General features: G+C 42.8%; 1 protein-coding gene across 1 annotated transcript in view; it reads left to right on the top strand.

The window, feature by feature from the left end:
- Positions 1-12,957, top strand: part of TTC3 (tetratricopeptide repeat domain 3) — a 196,659-nt gene that overhangs the window by 38,724 nt on the left and 144,978 nt on the right. Inside the window, exons 11-14 of the mRNA XM_060234268.1 lie at positions 5,907-5,961; positions 6,638-6,800; positions 6,896-6,944; positions 12,238-12,343. Coding sequence (XP_060090251.1) covers positions 5,907-5,961; positions 6,638-6,800; positions 6,896-6,944; positions 12,238-12,343 — 373 coding nt within the window. The remainder of the gene's footprint in view (positions 1-5,906; positions 5,962-6,637; positions 6,801-6,895; positions 6,945-12,237; positions 12,344-12,957) is intronic.

Genomic DNA, 12,957 nt, shown 5'->3' with positions numbered 1-12,957 from the left:
ATAACCCTGCTCTCCATCGCAGGCAAAATCCTTGCCAGAATACTCCTGAACAGACTGGTGCCCAACATTGCAGAAGAACTCCTCTCAGAGAGCCAGTGCGGCTTCAGAGCTAACAGGAGCACCACCGACATGGTATTTGTTCTCAGGCAGCTCCAAGAGAAATGCAGGGAACAGAACAAGTCTCTGTATGTGACTTTTGTCGACCTTACCAAAGCCTTCGATACCGTTAGCAGTAAAGGCCTGTGGCAAATCTTGGAACGTTTAGGATGTCCCCCAAGGTTCCTCAGCATGATCATCCAGCTACACGAAGACCAGCGAGGCCAAGTCAGACACTGCAACGACCTCTCGGAGCCCTTCCCAATAGGCACAGGTGTAAAGCAAGGCTGCGTTCTCGCTCCAACTCTCTTTACGATCTTCTTTAGCATGATGCTTCAAAGAGCCGCAGTAGATCTAGATGATGACGATGGTGTCTACATCCGCTATCGCACCGATGGCAGCCTGTTCAACCTGAGGCGACTAAAGGCCCACTCCAAGACGATGGAAAAACTCATCCGAGAGCTACTGTTTGCTGATGATGCTGCACTCGTCTCCCACTCGGTATCAGCTCTGCAGCATATGACGTCCTGCTTTGCAGAGGCTGCCAAGCTATTCGGCCTAGAAGTTAGTCTGAAGAAGACAGAAGTTCTCCACCAGCCTGCACCCCAGGAAGATTATCACCCTCCCTGCATCACTGTGGGTGAATCAGTTCTGAAGACAGTCCAGCAGTTCAGCTACCTGGGGTGCATCATCTCCTCAGATGCCAAGATCGACAAGGAGATTGACAACCGGCTGGCAAAGGCAAACCGTGTCTTTGGCCGACTGCACAAAAGAGTGTGGAGCAACAAGCATCTGAAAAAAGGCACAAAGATGAATGTTTACAAAGCGGTTGTGATGACAACCCTCATCTACGGCTCCGAATCATGGGTTTTATACCGTCATCACCTGCGACTCCTCGAGCGCTTTCATCAGCGCTGCCTTCGCACCATCCTCAACATCCACTGGAGTGACTTTGTGACCAACACTGAAGTCCTCAAGCGGGCGGAGGTTACCAGTATCGAGGCACTGCTGCTGAAGACGCAGCTGCGCTGGGCAGGGCATATTTTTAGGATGGAAAACCACCGCCTTCCCAAGATTGCCCTGTATGGCGAACTCTCCACCGGCCATCGAAATAGAGGGGCATCAAAGAAGAGGTACAAGGACTCCTTGAAGAAATCCCTTGGCACCTGTCGCATCAACCATCACCAGTGGTCTGACTTAGCATGGAGACACACCATCCACCAGGCTGTCTCTTCCTTTGAGAACGCACGCATAGCTGGTCTTGAGGACAAAAGGAGATTGAGGAAGAATTGCACTGTGGCCGGACCTTCCTGTCCCGCATTGGTCTTGTCAGCCACCAGCGAGCCTGCAGCAGACGTGGACTATTGCACCCTTCTTAAATCTTCGTTCGCGAAGCCAAGCCGAGAGAGATTCATATTAGTTACCAGGACGCTAACAATTCCACATTATATTACAATTTTTGTATTAAACCAAATTAAAGTTACAGAAACAATGCAGAAATGTTCCTCAAGACAGCATTCCTAAGCCTAATTCATTACAGAAACTCTGAGAGTTCCATAGCTTGATTCAAACCTAATGGGGTCATTGTTTTAAGGGTATGGATCCAGTAACCCTCGCGATGTAACAAATGTCTCTGAATATCTACCTGTACATATCTACCTGTCCAAAACCAAAAATGTAAAATCATTAGGCGAGTGCTGTGCTTCCATAAAATGCTGACAGAGAGGTCCTAAGGCAAGACCTATGCTCACAAATTCTGGCGCGTACCAGTATCATGGACAAACGAACGTAGAGCTTGGAGCACGCACATTTTATTAAATCATTTAGTTCCACATGTGGTCCATGATGACAGTTTCTTTCTATAATTAGGCAAAAACTTAATTGTACTAAAAACCAATTTTTATAAATAATATTCTTAATATTGTTTGCTTTAAGGGTATAGTCAATAGCACAGGAAATTCTGGTGTTCTTTGTCCTTTTCTTATTATTACTTTCAACTTTTATCCCACCCTCTCCGCAAGTGGACTCAGGGCAGCTAACAATCAGTTCAGACATTTACAAGTATAGTTTTTAAAACGATAAAATACTATTTAAAACATTTTATGGTGCTGTTTAACTTCAATACAGGCGCAATCTTTCTTTCCTTTGACAGTGATCCTATAGTGATCGTAATTCCTCAGCAGTGTAGGATGGCATCGTTTCCCGGTTAGGTATTGAAGGCCTGTTGAAATAATTCAGTTTTACAGGCCCTGCAGAATTGAGAAAGATGCCGCAGGGCCCTTATGACCTCCAGGAGGGCATTCCACATTTCTGGTGCTGCCACTGAGAAGGCCCTAGCCTGTGTAAAACCATCCCTTGGTCTGAGGTTGGACAGTAGGTTTTGTGTCCCTGAATGCAGTACTCTCTGGTAGAGAACCTCAGTCTTTGTCGAATTCAGCTTCAGCCGACTCAGCCTGAGCCAAGATGCTATGGCTTGAAGAGCTAGGTCTAGATTTTCCAGCGTACAGTCGGACTGGCTACCCATCAATAGATAGAGCTGGGTGTCATCTGCATATTGGTGACATCCCAGCCCATACCTCCTGAAAATCCGGGCAAGGGGGCACATATAACATTGGGGACAGAACCACTCCCTGTGGCACACCACGGGGGGGTGTCTTCAGAATGATTCCTCCCCTGTCACCACTCTTTGTCCCCAACCTTGGAGAAAAGAGGTCATCCATTGCAAGGTGGACCCCTGGATCGCCACATTGGCAAGGCGGCTAGACAATAGCTGATAGTCAACTGTATCAAATGCGGCTGACAGATCTAATAGTAACAGTACTGCTGAGCCGCCCTGATCCAGATGTCGCATGAGGTCATCTATGAGGGTGACCAGAACTGTCTCTGTCCCGTGACCTGGTCGAAAGCCGGACTGGAATGGATTCTTGTACTGCACAAGCGAGTATTTTTTATCCCCTTCTCTTGCTCTATTTACTGTTTGTCTGATAGTTTTTTCAGGATAACCCCTTTGCTTAAACTGTCCCATTATTATTACTGCCTGTTCCTCAGAATGTTCAAAAAAGGTTGAATAATGCCAAATGTGAAGGAATTGCCCATAGGGCAAATTCCTTCTCAGATGTTGGGGTTAATGTGAATCATACCTGAGAAATGAATTTTTGTCTGTTTTTTAAATATACGATTTTACTGCTAAAGTATCCTCTTCCATCCTGAAAACCCACATATCTAAATAGAAGAAGAAGACTGCAGATTTATACCCCACCCTTCAGAGTGGCTTACAGTCTCTTGTATCTTCTCCCCCCACAACAGACACCCTGTGAGGTGGGTGGGGCTGAGAGGACTCTCACAGCAGCTGCCCTTTCAAGGACAACTCCTGCGATAGCTGTGGCTAACCCAAGGCCATTCCAGCAGCTGTAAGTGGAGGAGTGGGGAATCAAACCCGGTTCTCCCAGAGAAGAGTCTGTGCACTTAACCACTACACCAAACTGGCTCTCTAGTTGATTTCCTCCTTATCTACTAGTTATCTAATTTCCTCCTTATCTACTAGTTCTCCATTCAAGTAGTGTTTCTGTGTTTCACACAAGGAATAGGTGAGGTCCTAACACTGTTTTGCCAGATCACTGTCACTACCCCAAGTCTGTCATTGGCAGAAGTCACAACACCTTTCTCTGCTGAAAACTGGCCTTAACACACCCTTTTCCTTCAGAGTCCCTGAGAACTTTTCTGTCCACTTGGCTCCCAAGCTCCAACTCCAGCCGCCTAAGTGTTCTCTCTTGACAGTTAGTAGAAGTTCTCCCCAGTCAGAGTGAATTCTATTAGCTGTCACTCATTTGCATTTCCATCAGCTGTCACTCATAAGCACTGCCTCTAAGCCTGTTAGACTTCAACTAACCTTTTATTGGGGAATATTAATATTTCTTAGCTCAAAATGGTGGGTCTACGAGAGGTGAGGTGAGCAAGATTCTCTGTCAATGTTTACGGAGATAGACCACTGAAAATCCTTTGGTTATTAATGGATTTTATTATAGGTATAGGTTTTCAAATAGTTACATCCCAGTCAAACAATTTCAAGCATACAAGAGGAATACAGTGGTTAGCTGAACAAGTATGGATGTGGGGAGAAGTGATACAATACCTAGATCTTTCAGAGTAGGCTCAATCAGAGGAAACACAAGGCCTCTGGAGGAAGATTTCTCTTGAGAAGGGAGGGGGGTGAGGGCAGGAAGGGATGGAGGGAGGAGAGGATGGAGGAATTCCCCTTTTTTTCTTTTCAATCCTGATAGGTGGGATTGTCTGTTTTCTAGGGTAAATTACATCACATCAAGTGATTCAATTACCCAAAGAGGAAGCAGAGTGTCATACCAATGGAAAATCAGAGTGTCATATGTGGAATATCCAATCAGAGATCATTATGTCATAGATCCATACCACCAATAGAGGAATTTTAATTACACTGGTCAAATGACTTTTTATGGCCCTGTTTTTCCAAACTGATTCCTTTGAAGCTCCCCAAAAGTGATAGATTTCTCCCTTAATGTCGAACAAGGATAGGCATCCATCAAGTGTTCAGGAGATTGGTTGACTTTGATAGCTTTAGCAGTAATTAAAGAAAAATAGAAATCTTGTTAAAAGTCAGATTCTCTGGCAGAAATGTGAGACCAGTTTACAGGTATACCACATATTCACAAGATGGCTACTTAACCTTTAGCCTTTGTGTTTCTGCTGTCTTGCCCTGAAGAATAACAGAACATATATATACAAGCCATTTATTTGTGTTGCAGGAGTCCTGGTAACCCTTATTTTTTATGTTTTGATAACAGGACTTAAAAGGTTTCCAAAAGAAGTGAAAGAACTTTTACAGCTCTGCCCATTACGTGTCCCTCTCTGGGCCTGGAATTCTTCATTTCCAGGAGCAGAAAGATGGATACTCCTTAGCTGTTCAGCATTGGCCACCATGTCTGTCCAGCCTGTGAACCGGACTTGACATCATTCCAGCCTGCCTGGGGCCTAGAAGGAACTGGATTTTTCTCCCTTATGCTCAGGAAAGACCATTCCAATTCAAATGGGCATTGCTGTGTCAGATTAATATTCTAGGGTTACATTGCAATACCAAGCCCGCCTAGCCTGCTGTCTGTCATAGCAGGTTATCTTTTCCCATGCATCCTCCTGTGTTGGGTGCCCCTCCATTCACTGACACTCTATGTTATAGATGATTTCTTTTGTTGAAATTGGTATAATTTTGGAGAGTGAATTTCTAATTTGTATATTTACACAACAGTTTTTTTGAGATATGAACTGTTTTGGAACTGTTGCTTTAACTTACATTGTAAAGGATGTGTTGCTTGAATCTGCCCTTTTAATTGATACTGCATCTACAAACACCTTTATGCTGTTGGGAGTTGTATGTTGTGAATAGCAGAATTTATTGCCATGAGCTTCTGTAATTGTAAGATTTTAAAACTTGAAACTGTTATAATTATACTGAAATTGTCTAGGCACTTTATTGGTTATGTGATTATATAATTTATAATTACACATTTGATAAAAATAATTCTGGATGTATTGTAGTTAGGTACTTGTGATGGCTATACAATTGGTGTTTTTTTCCTTCATCAGCCTGTTGCCTCAGGAATCCAAGTTCTTGTAAAACGTAACATCTAGAGCAGCCACCATCCCTGTCCTGTATGTGGAGATTGCCCTTTGTTTACTCACAGGGAAATGTATGATAATTTAAAATCTGCCTCATTTAAAGATAGAATTTGCTTAGTTGATTGGAATTGAATGGAATCCAATTGATGGCTGTTTGTTTTTAGAAAAGCCCTGGGTGATGGAAAAAGATCTATTATTTTGAAGCCCAGCTGGCCAAAGGTTAGTTGTATTTGTTTTGTAAATCCACTTTCACTGTAGCAAGTCTGAAAACATTAACACTGCAGTCCTATGCAGGGCTGCACCCTTTCTAAGTCAATTGAAGTCAGTGAGTTTAGAAGGGAATAACTCTACTCAGCATTGCACTGTTAAACTTCACAATAAATTAACCATTCTCTAAACAGAAAGCTTGTAAACTTCCATTATTGAGCTAATGTAGCTAGTGAGAAAGTGTTGCCACAGTTGCAGTCACACCAGGTAAATTCTTCCGTGTGACAGTGGAAGAAGGGGGAAAGATGCCTTGTTCTTAATTCCCCCCCCCCCAAAAAAAAATATGGTTTAGAGCAACGTCTGCCATGATTGCCTAAAATTTGAATACATACTGTTGCCAAGTAAAACATGTTTGAAGTAGCTGTGAATTACCATAACTGGTATTTTCTGTACTGGTGCCTGTAATATACACAGCGTTTAAAAAGAAAGAGATATATATACAAAATGGTTCAACTCTTTAACATGAATTGTTAATTGAAAATTACAATACGGACCTTAAAAATTACGTTCCTGTTTCCAAAACACAAATTATCAAATGGGGAAAATAAATTCATTCAACAAATTGTGAAATGTTAACAGAGTGTCCTGCCTTGAGGTTGTTAATAAGCATTTTGTCCATCACTTGTAGGGACACTATCGATTCTGTGTTGCACTATCACTTTTGGGAGAGCACAAAAAAGCACTGGAAGCCAATGAGAGTGGTCAACAACTGTGCAGCAGTAGTCCTGAAGGAATCAAGGATCTTATTCAGCAGCATGAGAAATTAAAAAAGCAAATGGATGAAAGTAGAGGTAATATTTCCTCTTAGAATGGCTCTTTATATAGTACAGTGCTTTGTATTACAGTATTTATTCAGTGAATTGAGATGCATGTTTTAATTTTCCAGGTATTAAGCAATATAAACACAGAATGAAGAAAATAGTGTTTCAGAAAAAGTAAGTTTAGTTTCAAATTGCTTTATAAGACTGTTGTGAGCCGCCCTGAGCCTGCTTCAGCAGGGAGGATGGGATATAAATATGATAAATAAATAAATCTGTGTAAATAAAAATTGAAATGTTCCACTACTGAAAATAATATTCTACTTTGCAGTATTCTGTCAATAAAATTATAGTACATCTGGACAAAGTATTGAAATATCTCTTGCTATTGGTATGTTTCAGGTGTGCTTAGGGTAAGAGTGTCAAACATATGGGCCATATTCATCTCACGTGGGGCTCAAATCTGGTGCACAATAAACTTCCTTCTCCTTCCTTTTTCAGGGCTGCTACTACAGCTGTTCTGTAGCTTTCTTTCCACCCAGCTCCCTCATTGGCTCTTTGTTTCCTGCCTACTCCCCCTCTCTCTCCCTTGCATGTGTGTTTGCGCGCTCTCTCGCTCATATTTGATTACTTTGTCTTCATGCAGGAGAGTTACGAAGGCAAGTCCCTCTCTTTCTCTCTCACACACAGCTTCTGTTTCCTTCTCTTATCTCTGCTTTTCTTTTGGGAAGGGAGGGGAAGGAAAGAGGGGGAGAGAGAGAAAATAAAGTTGGAGTCCCATAGCAGCTCTATGACCAGCGACATTGTATTCCAGGTATAAGCTTTTTTTTGTGGAAGCACATTTCTTCTTCAGAGGGAAGATAGATGGATGGAGTCTTCTGATATGCACAATGTACATTGGGGAAATTATTTTGGCTTATTCTGAAAAATTAAAAAAAAAGATTGAATTTTTCTGTTATCTAGATTTATTTTCTTTCAAAAAGACCCTGATTAGGAATTAGAACACCTGAATTGATCCTTATATCTTGAAGAGCAGAGTGATTTCAGATGCTGAATGATAATAGCTAGCACACATTGTCAAAGTGATAGGAAAATTAGGTCTCGGTTCAGGCTGGGAGGATGCATTGTCTTAAGCTTCATTATCAATTGAAATCTCCCTTTTGAAATTCCTTTGTAAGAGCACCGCAACTCTTAAGTCAGCAACTGAACGTTGTGTTTTCTGATGTCAGACTCATGTCCATTTATTATTTGCATACTCCTGGACTGAATCCTCCTGAATGGAATTGAGACCTAGGTTTCCTGTCTTGTTACCATAATGGTATCACCACATCTATTCCTCCTCTGCATATCACACCTAATCCAATTGTAATGTCAATAAATCAAAAGTAAGTTTGCAACTTACAGATACACACTTAAACAGCACCTGAACATCATACTCAAGATTTCTACAACATAGACATTGTCTACAAATTTTGATGCAATCATTCAGAGCAAGAGGCATCAGTTACCAGAGACAAATAAAAAAAATATTGCAAATGTGCTAATCTTTTAAGCATGTTATATTTTAAGTTTTAAAAAAATTGTTGTGTTTGTGTTCGTTATAAAATTTATATCTCCGTTACCTGGCATTACATTTTATGACACACATGGCCCGACCTGATGAGGTCTCATTTATGTCAGATCCAGCCCTCATGAGTTTGACATCCCTGAATTAACCATTCACAGTCCTTTAGTGGTTTGTACAGCACTTCTAAACTTTTTAAAAGTCCAGCTTGTCACACCAGCCCTGAAGGTAAAATTTCATGAGGGTATTAACTTACTGTGTACATTTCTTCCCCTTACTTTCCCCAAGAGGGAGAGAGCTATGAGGGGTAACAACTATTAGTACTGGACTTCATTGTTCACCACACAAACAATGTTTCTCATGCATGCCACATCCTTGCTGATGGTGTTCCTGTGCGAGAGTTCTGTAGAATGCTGGGTGGGACCCAGTCATTTTTTTTTTGCAGGAAAAAAGAGATAGCTCTGTATTAATGGAAATAAGACAGTCTTGGAAGTGTCTTTCTAATTACTTCTCTGTTAAGGCTTGTAAATGTGAATATTTTCTCTGCTTACAGAAAAAAGGAGAGAATCCTTTCCATTTCCTACAACCCCTTGCAGTGCCTAGCCATTTCATGTTTTCCTAAGCTCAGGACATTTTATATTTTTATAATCTTCTTTGTGGTCTCTGTGCAGTCCCACACATGGGTCTTGCCGCAGGCAACGGATCCGTACCTTGGAGTTCTAATAGCTCGCCTATAGTGCTTTTTGGCGCGCTTCCCTCCCGCATTGGGGAGCAGGCACCGACCGCGCATGCCTGGAGCGAGGGGGAGGCACCATTCCCACTCAGTTTCTTCCTTTCTGCCGCCTGGACAACACCTAGCTTGTTGCGCTCCTCTCTTTGGCTTGTCTCTTCCTGTCGGTATTGTATTCTTTAAATTCTTTAAATCCTTCTTCACTTTTCCCTTTTCGTCCACAAAATATATAAACCCCCCCCCCCGATTTCTGCGCTTACTTTCTCTCCTCTACCCCCCCTCACCTTTCTTCCTCCCCTGTCCGGAGCGTATGGAAGGGAAAACCACGTTTAAGTGTCGGAAGTGCGGGTCGAAGATCCCTACTTCTGACGGGCACTCGTATTGCCTTTTTTGTCTGGGGGAATCGCATAGAGTTGATACCTGCTCCCATTGCGCCAGCTTCAGAAAACAGACGCGAAAAAAATCGAGCGGCCAGACTTCAGAGCTTCTTGCTAGCGAAATCTCTTCGGCCTATGCCCATTTCGGATTCGCCGCCTCCCCCAAAACGAGCGGGAGATTCGGCTGCCTTGGCTGCTTTGCACGTTGCAAAAAAGCATAAGTCCAACAAGAGGCTGTCCAAACACTCTGAAGGCCATAAGGCTTCGAAGAAGTCTCGGCATTCAGGCTCGCCAAAGTCGGATCTGAAATCGAGCCAGAGGGCTCTGCACTCCCTTGCTTGGTGGACTGTACCAAACAACCTGCTTTCCGGGATGCCGTTCCTTCCTCCTCCTCCATCGGTTACCGTAACCACAGATGCCTCCAAGTGGGGATGGGGAGCCCACTTAGAGGACAAGACTGTCAGAGGGCTTTGGACTCCGTCCAAGAGGGCAATGCACATAAACTGCCTAGAACTGATTGCTGTGCACAGGGTCCTCCATTCGTTCCTTCTGTTGATCAAGGGTTGGCAAGTCCAGATCTCCACGGACAATATGGCTACAGTGTTCTATGTAAACAAACAGGGCGGTACCAGGTCCCTTCGGCTGTGCCGCATGGCCATATTGCTCTGGGAATGGTGTGTCAAACACAACATCTATCTGACTGCCATTCATCTCCCCGGCGTGGAGAATGTTCTGGCCGACTCTCTCAGCAGGGTTCGGATAGACGACCACGAGTGGTCCAGCAATCAGGTCTATCTCCATCACATCTTTCCGTGCTTCGGAATGCCCAAGATAGATGTTTTTGCCTCAAAGAACAATGCAAAATGCCCTCGCTTTTACACCAGAAGGGGCAACGATGCTTTCCTGCACACTTGGAGAGGCCTCTTGCACTACCTGTTTCCTCTGATCCCCCTTATAACGTGGTCGTTACTGAAGATTGCACGAGACGGCAAGGACTGTATTCTCATTGCTCCATGGTGGCCACGGCAAACGTGGTTCTCGAGACTTCTGCAGATGTCTTGTCACACTTACTGCCGCCTTCCTCTAGCAGGCGATCTCCTGACTCAAGCCAACGGCCAAGTGCTGCACCACAACCCACAGATTCTGGCCCTTACAGTGTGGAGAATCCGTCCACCTCTCTGTCTGCAGGAGTAGCTGAGGTTATCCTTAACGCAAGGAAGCCGACCACCAGGCGCTCCTATCACTGCAAATGGAAATGTTTCTGTTCCTTTGCATCATCCCAGCATCTACAACCAGAGTCTGTGCCTCTGCAATTAGTCCTAGAATATCTACTGTCCCTACAAAGATCAGGACTCTGCTATTCCTCGTTAAAAGGTCATCTTTCGGCCATTTCGGCCTTCCACGATCCTGTTGACGGCCAGACGGTTTTTTCGCATAAGTTATCCAAATCCTTTTTAAAGGGCATGTCGCACCTTCATCCTCCTATCAAACCTTTTGTTCCAGTTTGGAGTTTGTCATTAGTGCTTTTTCACCTTATGAAACCCCCGTTTGAACCCATGGCCACAGTGCATCTCAATCTGCTGTCCTGGAAGACCGCTCTATTAGTTGCTCTTACTTCCGGCAAGTGGGCCAGTGACCTATGTGCTTTCCGCCATGATGCTCCTTACACGGTCTTTCACAAGGATAAGGTGGTCCTTCGACCGGACCCCTCCTTCCTCCCCAAAGTTGTATCCCACTTTCATTTATCAACATCAACATCTGGAAGAAACTGAGTGGGAATGGCGGCTGGAAGAAACTGAGTGGGAATGGCGCCTCCCCCTCGCTCCAGGCATGCGCAGTCGGTGCCTGCTCCCCAGAGCGGAAGGAAAACGCGCCAAAAAGTGCTATAGGCGAGCTATTAGAACTCCGAGGTACAGATCCGTTGCCTGCGGCAAGACCCATGTGTGTGACTGCACAGATGACCACTCGAAGATCATCAGTTACAGGTAAGCAACCTGTTTTTTTCAGTTTCTACTGTGATCCTTGTGCTTTTTCTTGATTTTTTTTTAAATTTCATTGCCAAATTCCACTATTCCCCCACCTTTCAATTTTAAATGAAATATCGCAAGATTTTTAAGCGTATTTGTAATTTAAGTAAAAATAATTATCTTTAATTATGTTTGTATCCTTTATACACTTTTTATATCTTCACTACCTGGCATTACATTTTATGACACACTTGGCCTTGCCCCACAATGTCCCATTTATGTCAGATCTAGCCCTCATAACAAATGAGTTCAACACCCCTGACTTAGAGGAAATTCTTAAGCCAGTTGTTATGGCCCTGCTTTAAAACACAATCACTCATAATATGACAGGAAGTAGTAATGATCTGCAAAAACAAAGACAAAAAACATTGTGGCACTTCAGTCATGCTAATAGTGTCAGCATGCTAATAGTGTCAGTCTTTACTGTCTGGAGTTTTTAGTTTGGTCTGTGTCAACTAAAAGATCAGATCCTTTCTTTTTGTGTCCTTCCCATATTTGAACAATACTTTGTCTTGTAAAATAGGGTAGTGTTTTGTACTGTATATAATTTATTTGTTGACAGGGATTAGCCATAATCCAAATTGTGTAGAAAATGTCTTTTCAGATCTTGTGCTAATGGATTGCTCATTTTATTAGTAAAGAGAAATTACATGAATGAAATTCAGATCCTTCAGGTTGCTTCAAACAATGGTTATTTTGAGTAATGTTTTAGGGATACATGCTCTGCTAAAATTTAAAACTTTAGCTTATGTTGTTACTTCAATTTGCATAGTTCTTCAGAATCTGCTTCAGTCAGTAACCAACAATTAAAAAAATCTAATGAAAAGAAAATGCAGTTTGACAGTCACAGTCACCTCAATCAGAAGAAACATATGAAAGTAAGTGATTTTAAAAAAAATTGTGCTACTTGTGGTATTTTTGCTATTTGTGGCTGTGCACTGTGTTAGATTTAATGTTCAATATGAATATGGTTAATATTATTAAATGGCTGCTGTTCATTCTGCCATACTTGTGTTGCTGTAACTTCCTGATGCTGTGGAACAGAGCACCTTTCAGGCATTTCAATTAATCATGGTTAAACTTTGATTTACTAAATGAACCATAGCTAGTACAGCAGGTAATCAAAATTAACGAGACTGCTCAGAAATTTTGGTTTGTCTGCTTTCTGTGAGAACCAACTTCTGCAGGTGTAGCAAGGTTTTTTGGTGTTCCAAAGCTGCAATTCTGTACCCTGGTTGCAAAGGTATCAAGCAGTTTTGGATTGAGACATAATGGTTAATGAGAGTTATTGCACCCCTAGACACTTTGGTTAAGAATTCTGCTTTGTGGCCCTTCTTCTTACTAGAGTTTTTGTATTGGCCAGAATTTTGACATCGCACTAAATTGGTGTTTAGTCAAACTATCGGGGGCTAGCCTTACAGTGGCTCTCCTCCTTCCTTGTAGGCCGGGGACAAAGGGTGGCGAGTGGAGGAGAGCTGTCCCAGAGACACTT

This window comes from Heteronotia binoei, chromosome 3 (assembly GCF_032191835.1).
Source record: "Heteronotia binoei isolate CCM8104 ecotype False Entrance Well chromosome 3, APGP_CSIRO_Hbin_v1, whole genome shotgun sequence".
NCBI lineage: Eukaryota > Metazoa > Chordata > Lepidosauria > Squamata > Gekkonidae > Heteronotia > Heteronotia binoei.
This window is presented reverse-complemented; position numbering and strand designations above follow the sequence as displayed.